Here is an 8,859-nt window from a genome sequence, read left to right as displayed (position 1 = left end):
AGTCCAACTTTGAATTAAATTGCGAGAAGGGCAAAAGAATGTCAGGTAAATAAGACAGATTATGTTGCAAGTTGCATTGTTTGATATATTTCGATAAACTCTTTTGGTATTCCTCACCGTTTGAGAGGTAACCATAGAAACGATGGAACCCACTCTTTTTTTGGAATGAATATCGAATTCTTTATTTAAGAATGGGAAGAAAAGCAAGAATCGTGGTTGGGAAGGTTCTAGTAGCAAAAGCCATTGGAATCGATATTTGATATATTGGAATAATGCGTTTTTCAAAATAAAATAGGATCCAATAATCAAATTCGGACCCGTTAGCCATGGCTGGACTCCAAGCTCCATCTTCTTTTGTTATTTCTTATTCAATTTAGTTAATGGAGGGGTATATTTGTCAATTCATTTATTAAAATAATTAAATAAAAAGTTAAATAACTAGAAGGGTATAGAAGAAAGAAATTTAAGTTTATATGGGGAAATTGGCTATTATGGTGTTTCAATGGGGAAATTGACTATTTTGAAAATTTGAATGGGCACACTGGAAATTTTCCCTTGAAATAACTATAAAAATTCCTGTTCTTTCCTCCCATTTTTTTTTGTCCTGATGGCACACCGTGCAAGAATTCGTATCACCCAAGGTAACAGAATATTTCTGTTTAGATTTGGACCGTCCAATTCCACACGACTATTAAAGCAGTTCCGTTCGTTCCACCTCAGACCGAATTGGCCCGGATTCTGATCGAACAACCATGATCCAAACAAAAACATTCTGTCACCTCAGAAGATACGGATTCTACCGTGCAATACCATTCGGCATCAGCTAGTTTGCTTCAGGCTGATGGTTTGATATTCAACCCAGACTCGAGAGACCAGCACACGTAAACACTGTCATCATGGAATTAATCGAAGTAAAAAAATTCAGTAATAAAGAGACATATCCCAATTTGGAATATTGCCTGGACAAATTATACAGCTACTTGGTCTCAAAAAATAACATGTGACGGAACACAGATGACGTGACTCCGGTCTAATAACATTTTTCAATAACAACCTTATGTAACAATATATAACCCAACACAATCCCATACCCTCCAATATGTAAAATATAACAAACAAAAATAAAAGGACAGCATATTTAGTTCGCAATGAAGCCTCTCTGGTCAGAGAAACCCACCTTCAGTCCACTCTGACTTGCCACCAACACTGCTTCCTTTAGTTGCTGTAGGAGCATGACTATAACTATCATAACTGTCATCCTTAGCATCATCCCATCCCGCCCAGTCATCATTGCTTGCCCGACTGCCCCTTGCATCACGCGTGTCAGCAACTTTAGTCTCCTTATTATCATCGCCCCAATCATCCCATGATGAACCCGCAGAGGTATAATTCTTGGTCGAGTGACCTTCGCTGGAGTACCCTCCTCCATTAGTGTCTCTGTTAAATTGTTCATAATGGCCGTTCTGTTCATTCTCTGAACGAGGCCAGTCGTCTGCCTTCCAGCTGATGGTCCCTTCTTTTGAAAACTCTTCAACTTTTTGGGAGGCAATGGCCATGACTCCTCTCATAATACCCCATGTTCTGGAGCCGATCTCGGCTGTTTTGGTTGCCACCACATTCACTGTTTCGTTCACCTTCTGATCATAGCCACCATCTTTCATCTGTCATCAAGCAGGAAGTTAAAGAATTGTAATTCACATGTGAAATAAACCTGACTAAATATTTGCCAGTACCTCAGTTCTTCAACTGTGGCTTGGGTTTTTCCAAATGGAAATAAAATTTAGGATGATAATTTACCGATTTAAAAATTAAATAGATATAACAAAGAGTACAGAATATGTCAGTGTTCTGTACTGAACAGAATTGTTTCAAAGAAGCAAATTTTCAAAATCAATTAGGAAGAAAAGTCAATCCTGAATGGTACAATATTGGTCACACTACAGGGACAGAGAGTCAGGCAAATAAGAAAGAATATAGTGAGAAATTGCATCATAAAAGGCAGTTAAATCCTTGGAGTAGCAACTGGATAGCTATAACAAATGATGACTGATTGTTTAAAATCAAAACAGGACATCGACCTAATAAACTTCTGAGTCATCCATTTACTGGTTGGACTGGTGGGTCAACCAGTCCGACGTTGATTTCTTAAAATATTTCTTTATTTATGAGATACAGAGATTGTATGGAAAATACTCGGTCTTCTGCATAGCATTTCTGACAATCCACGCATACATGTTGAATGATATAAAAAATGAATTTCAGAATTTCAGAAAGTAAAAATTGGACTGCTACAATGCTACCTAATATCTATAACTATAAGGGGCCATTTACTAGTTATTTTTCTATATGACCACTGAAACTCCATTAGTCTTTTCTATTATTTTTTTTTTTTCCTGCTTGAACTTGATTAAAAAAAATTAGAAAATCGGTTAGTTAGCCTATACGAGCAAAATGAATTACATTAGCTTAATTAGCTTACCAAAAGAATCAAAACATTAATGCATTTGTGAATTTTCCTGAGTTAAGCAAAATAACAGTAAGTTTGTTTTTCTTTTACCATGTGAAACATCTCAAAGATGCCGTTCGGCAACACAAGTAAGATTAAATTCAATCCGCGCTAAGGACCTCATGTTCGGTTGTCTTAATCCGCGGGTAAAAGCTAAAGAGGCTTAATCCAGGGGTAGAGGTGCCTTAAGACCCGGGCAAGGGATTATGGTTCGGGCAAAAGGAGGCTAAAGGAGGTGATCTTAATCCTCGCTAAGGAACCGGGTGTTCGGAAGGATTAAACGACTAAGGAAGTTAAAGGAGGATTAAGGAGACTTATTCTTCTCTTGCCGAACACACACAAGGATATGCAATAATATGCCCTAATAATTGGGTCAGCAATTCTGTTTACCTCTTATCAACACATCTAAAATCAGATGACAACCTATATATGATTGACACAAGTTTAAATAAGAAACTCATGGTGGCATAAGTTTACATAGGAATCTATGTTTGCATAACTTTATGCTCCAACCCTAAATGGTGCAAGAAAACAACACAAAAAAGTAAGATTACAATAACAGAAAGAAGTATCGAAATTGAAACACGAGTGTTATGGTGACCTTAATCCTTAATTATTGTAAAGACTGTATATTCAAAGGATATATAAAATATCCCGCACATATTACTTTACAACATTAATGAATAAGGCATAACAAGCTTAAATTCTTTATAAACTGAACAGTGAACAACACAGCAACAAATTACATCATTTATAACAAGAGGCAATTATTGCAAGGAAATATCATACAACAACAACCAAGCCTTTAGTCCCAAACAAGTTGGGGTAGGCTAGAAATGAAACCCAGTCACAGCAAGGAAATATCATACAAGGCTAGTAATTCCAATAAGTCATAAATCATCCTTAAATTTGGATGGGCAAACCCTCAAAATTAAAAAGGTCAGCTCATAAATAAACATTATTTGGTTGATTTAAAAAGTTAACGATCAAGTCTTATCCAGTTCATTTAACTTCAACTGACCAAACCCAGTGACAATACAGCACACAAGTAGACGAAAATAACAAAATGAAGCAAGTTAAATAAAAATAGCATACAAGACAAGCTCTTCCAGGACAGTTGGAAACTCATCCATAAAATAGTAATTTTATTAAAAGGCAAGAGACGTTAAATGGTACCTTGGATTGAAGTTCCTTGGTTCCAACCTGGACAACGGTTGCAGCTGACTGAGCAGCAGAAGCAGCAACAAATGACAGACGGCCAAGTCCCTAGCAACAAAAGAAATATTACTTTATACTGTGGATTCAGCAGGCGAAGAAACCTTTTCTAGATCCTGCTTGTAAACTTTATTTTTGTTGAATTCTAAGCTATAGCTGATATATTTCATTTAGACTATTCACAGGTACAGTATTATAATGAATAGCCAGGCCACAGGCTGCAGAACCTATAAAATTTCTAAATGACCCACCAATCAAGTAAGATCTGCCAACGCATCAATGCAATTGCTCTGAATGATTAGATAGCATCTTACACCAGTTGTTGCATCTGGGTGTTACATAGGCAAGTAAACCGGTTATGAAGGAACATATGGACCTGTCTTTTGATTTCATTCGTATTCGATTTTTGGTCAAGTAAAATTTATTTTGACAATTGAAAAGATGTAAATGTGAATAATAAATATTCCCAGAAATCCATCAAGATATAACAATTCTATGAGTCTTAAATTAATCCAATCTCACATGAATAGGAGAATTCACTATTTGAATAAGAAGCCAAGCACAAGATAATTACCATTTTGGACAGGTTAAATCTAAGAAGTACAATTGCAACACACAAAGACAACAGCAGCTCATTTTGGACAGGTTAAATCTAAGAAATACAATTGCAACACACAAAGACAACAGCAGCTTTTTAAGGTCTTACCTGAGAAACCACGTTAAACATATCCCCCTGAGGAGCTGGCCCGGTGTTCCTCTGAACTGACGGTCCTGGGCTCGACCCGAACCCAACATACTTGCCGCCCTGAGAAGGGGGAAGTCCTTCGGGTTTCGACTCATTCTCAGCCATCTTTCTGGAAAAATAGCTCTCTTTATTTGCAGCAGATGCCTCGAGCTGGGACCTAGTGTATATGTCCTCAGTAGATCTCGATCTGGGTGGCTGTCTGGTCCCTCCGCTATTTCCAAATTCACCAGCCGATTGATTCCTCCTCATGTCAGAATGATTGGACTTAACATCATCCCCATCCCAGCTATCCCACCCGGAATTGTTATAACTGGTGCCGTTATTGCTGCTCCTCGATCCAGATCCGAGAGGGGGCTTCCTTGAGGACAGGTTTTCCCTGACGACAGGTGGGTCCTGCCAGGATCTGCCCTCGGCCAACGCCTGGATGCGGTCGCGGTAGACGGAAGCGGCCTTGGTGTTGTACTTGGTGACGATGTCAGTCTCCTTGGAAACACCGTACTGGGATAGGAAGGAGTTGAGGCGGTCGTTCCCGCCGGCTTCCATCTTCTTGAGCTGGATCTCGGACCAAGAGTCCATGGTGACGGATCGGACGAAGCTGATGTGGACACCGAGGCCACGGTGCTTGCCCGAGCACTCCAGGCACATGAAGATGCCGTACGACACCGATGCCCATTGCGGGTTCTTCTGCGCGCAGTCGACGCAGGTCTTGTTGCCAACTTGCGCTTGCAGATCTCTCAATCGACGCGCCGCCGCAGCCATGGAAAGACTTCTCGAGATGGAGATCGAGATCTGGAGGGAAGGCCAACGATGGACTTGGGTTCTCTCTCTCTCCTCTCTCTGTTTTTCTGCGTTTGGATTTCAGTAATCCTTTTTATTTTTTGCGTGCTGTCGGTGGCTCGAGGGAGAGAGAGAGGAAGGGGCCGAGGCGGGTGGGAGGAAAGAGCGATAGTGCGATCGGAACGGATGATGACTACAGAAAGGCGTGTCACTTATGTGCATTGACAGTTCTGTCCCTGGGTTCTGGACTAGAAGATTTTTGTTTGCGTAGGAGACTGAACCTAGATATGAGGACATTTTCGGCTTCTTATTGCTTATTGTCGTATTCCCTTTGCTACCGAGATTTTAACATGAATTAGCTGGGATGTGCGGTGTTTCACTTTTTTTTTTTTTTTTTTTTTTTTTGAGGAACGGTGTTTCGCTGTTATGATAAAGTTGGAGACATGGCTTATATATATTTAAGGATGGAACTCAAAAATTAAAATAAAATAAATTAGTAGATATAGTATTAATATTGTGTATGTATATTGTAACGGAGATATATTATAAAAAAATATAAAATATTATATTTTCAAAAAATAGATTAAATAATAAATAACATATTAAATAATAAGCAATGGTTTTTAAATAACATATTAAATAATATCTACACATAAATAATATTCTTTAAATAACATATTATGCAATAGATAATTTTTTATCTTTTGACATATTTTCATAAAAAAAAAATCTCAAACAAAATAATAAATGACAAACAATATTTCTTAAATAATATAAATAAATAAATATGACATCACCAATCAATTATAATCAATTCAAATTTTTTCTTAAATAACATTTAAAAAATAGAAATAAATCAAGACCAATTAGACAAATGATTCAATTTGCATGTGGAGGGTACGTGTGACGAGTATGTATCTAAATAAAGTTAGACTTCTACACGTAAAAAAAAATGCAATCATAATATATCGAAGGACTGATGTATTAATATGCAATTTTATCTTTTAATCAAAACCGTTGGCAGATCATAATATCTATGTACTAATTATAAAAATGGAGATATAATCTGAACATCAAGAGAGACTATAAATGCAATTACTTTTGGGACCGGCCACTACACTTCTGAACGCACGGTTAGATTTGATTTTTCTACAAAAGGATGAATTTGAAAAAAAAAACTTTTACACAAGAGGACTCAAATACTCTCATTGTTTTCATGCCTCAATAATACTTTATATGTTTATCTTTGGTTTCAAAGTTCAAACATAAGATCTAAACCGCTCAACGTGATATCCACATTAAAATGTGCTTAAAGATCAAATTTTATATTTTTTTTAGAATTTTTTTACTATTTTTTAAGATAATACAAAATCAATGTTTTTATGAAAATTTTGGACCATTTAAAACAGTAATTTTGTGTCTATCTTACAAATAGTAAAAAATTCCAAAAAATATAAAACTTAGTCTCCAAACACATTTTCATGTGGATATCACGTTGAGCGATTTAGATCGTCTGTTTGGACTTTAAAACCGAAAATAAAGACATTCAATAAACTACACAGAGGAGATTCTAGCAAATTTTGATCTTTTCTAGACGTTTAGCATTAGTGTAGTAAATTACTAATAGAAAATGCACAATGTTTGTTAAATGTAAAGGGGCACGTTGACACTTGTTAGCTAATTTACTTCACAGTCGTGAAAATTGACATTTAAATTCGTTGAATTGAGGGTCAAGTAAGTTTGTCGTTCGTATTGTATATTTCTCTTTGATGCACTTGTATCATCGGGCTCAAGTAACTTTTTTATTTCCTCTTCACTTTGAACAGATGCTATTGTAATTATAAAGAAAGATTCGATCAAATTCTGAAGTCGCATGGTGGGAAATAAATCTGCTACGATCCATAAGGGATTGTAGGGTCCTACGATTCCAAATCCAACCTTTTATTTGTTTTGAGATTCGTGCATAAAAAAACTTTTATGGAGATTTTGTTTTGAGATTCGTGTCTTGTGGAAGTCAAATTGAGACACATGTGGGAAATAAATCTGCTACAATCCTAAGGGATTGTAGGGTCCTGCGATTCCAAATCCAACCTTTTATTTTTTAAGTATTACGAATCTCTATAAAAGTTGTTTTTTATACACGAATCTTGAAACAAATAAAAGGTTGGATTTGAAATCGGAGGACCCTACAATCCCTTAGGATCGTAGCAGATTTATTTCCCGCATGGTGTCGCAATTTGACTTCCACAAGACACGAGTTCCCACCGCAGCATCTGGTCAATGACAGCACAACGTCCACTGCCATTTTTACGAACGTGATCTATTACGGAGTTAGACTAATATGACACTAGTGTTATATCAAACTAAATAACACTACATCTTAAACTCTTAGATCTGCTTTAAGATTCGTACAAAATGAAGTGCTTGAACAGTAAAAACGGATAGTACGAATCTTAAAGCAAATCTAAGGATTTAAGATGTGGTGTTATTTAGTTTGATATAGCACTAGTGTCATATTAGCCTAACTCTCTATTACGGCATAAATTCTGTAACAAGCGTGTAGAAGAGAAAAAATAAATATCTTACAGTTTGTTACACGAACAGTTGTAGTTTTCTTCCAACTATTTTGCAGAATTAGTTATTATGCCTTTTTTTATGCGAGCCCCTGAGAGGTATCTTAATTCAAACCACCATTATATAAGGGGTGGTTCCTAATTTTAAATTGTGCATAACTTTTTCGGCAAACTTTTTTTTTTTTTGGGTTAAATTTTGTAGAATGTTTGCTTAATTCGTACAAGAAAAATTAATTCGGTATTAAATATATTCTATGGTCGTCTTCATAAACTTTTTGCTTCCCTTTTATTTGGACATAAAAAAATTGATGAATTCGCATGACAACGTCGGTCATTTCTCAGCGAAGGACATTCCTTTGTGTTTCATAATATTAAATTCTTTGAGAAGACTTTTTTTTTTCTTTTACTATTCGTTATACTTCAAGGTTTGTAGATTCTCAAATGAAGACTAATTTTTTTTCGTTTGAAGTTTGTAGAATGAGACACTTTTTGTGATGATAAAAAAATGATTTTTCGCGACAGAGTACTGTTATTATTCAGTCTTTTCTTTTTGCGACGGTACTTTTCGCGAGGGAATACTGTTATAAATGCGTTTTTTCCCTTGCGAAAAGTGTCTACTCTGTTGTTGTATACGTACGTCGTTTAGTAATTTTTCAGATCACAGACATTATAATCTTACTGTATTCGGATTATAATTTTTTTCCCCAGAATATGAGTTTCTTATAAAAGTTTGTGATTTCCACGGTAATCCGGCATATAAATTCATTAATTAATGCATTTAAGAAATTTTTTTTTTTCCTTCGTTAATATTTTTGTGTCTTGTTGATTAAGCGTGGGATACGTGAAGTGTGCGTGACAGTTTTAGTAAAAAAAAATACTATGATAGAAAAAGGAAATGTTGTCTATTAATTTATGTTAATCGAATGGCCCATTCAAAGTACAATATGCATGTAATTGTTTCCCTTGATAATGAATGTTGGATAATTATTTGATTAGTTTATTCACAAATTGTTCTATTCTCTGAGCAAGTTGTTTTTGAAAAT

At 35.9% G+C, this 8,859-nt stretch overlaps 1 protein-coding gene and 1 long non-coding RNA gene across 2 annotated transcripts; one reads left to right on the top strand and one right to left on the bottom strand.

Annotated features, from left to right (window-relative positions):
• Positions 1–894: 894 nt before the first annotated feature.
• Positions 895–5,434, bottom strand: LOC144555316 (ADP-ribosylation factor GTPase-activating protein AGD7-like). Its single transcript, XM_078303607.1, has 3 exons — positions 4,428–5,434; positions 3,683–3,772; positions 895–1,661 (listed from the first exon to the last, which is right to left on the bottom strand). The coding sequence occupies exons 1-3, from the start codon at positions 5,223–5,225 to the stop codon at positions 1,164–1,166; spliced, it is 1,386 nt and encodes a 461-aa protein (XP_078159733.1). The 5' UTR covers positions 5,226–5,434; the 3' UTR covers positions 895–1,163.
• On the top strand, positions 3,782–4,574 carry LOC144555317 (uncharacterized). The gene is made up of 2 exons (XR_013512026.1): positions 3,782–4,307; positions 4,367–4,574. It is a non-coding gene; the product is annotated as an uncharacterized LOC144555317 (long non-coding RNA).
• Positions 5,435–8,859: the final 3,425 nt, after the last annotated feature.

This window comes from Carex rostrata, chromosome 6 (assembly GCF_964058835.1).
Source record: "Carex rostrata chromosome 6, lpCarRost1.2, whole genome shotgun sequence".
Taxonomy (NCBI): Eukaryota; Viridiplantae; Streptophyta; class Magnoliopsida; order Poales; family Cyperaceae; genus Carex; species Carex rostrata.
The sequence above is the reverse complement of the archived record's forward strand: the minus strand, read 5'-3'. Positions and strand labels throughout refer to the sequence as shown.

Bases quoted from the DNA above. Each gene is read 5' to 3' on its own strand.
- LOC144555316 (XM_078303607.1), bottom strand. From the start codon at position 5,225: ATGGCTGCGGCGGCGCGTCGATTGAGAGATCTGCAAGCGCAAGTTGGC. The intron at 3,773-4,427 runs GTAAGACCTTAA...TTTTGTTGCTAG, and splicing joins TGTTTAACGTGGTTTCTCAG to GGACTTGGCCGTCTGTCATT. The intron at 1,662-3,682 runs GTACCATTTAAC...GCTTGATGACAG, and splicing joins CCAAGGAACTTCAATCCAAG to ATGAAAGATGGTGGCTATGA.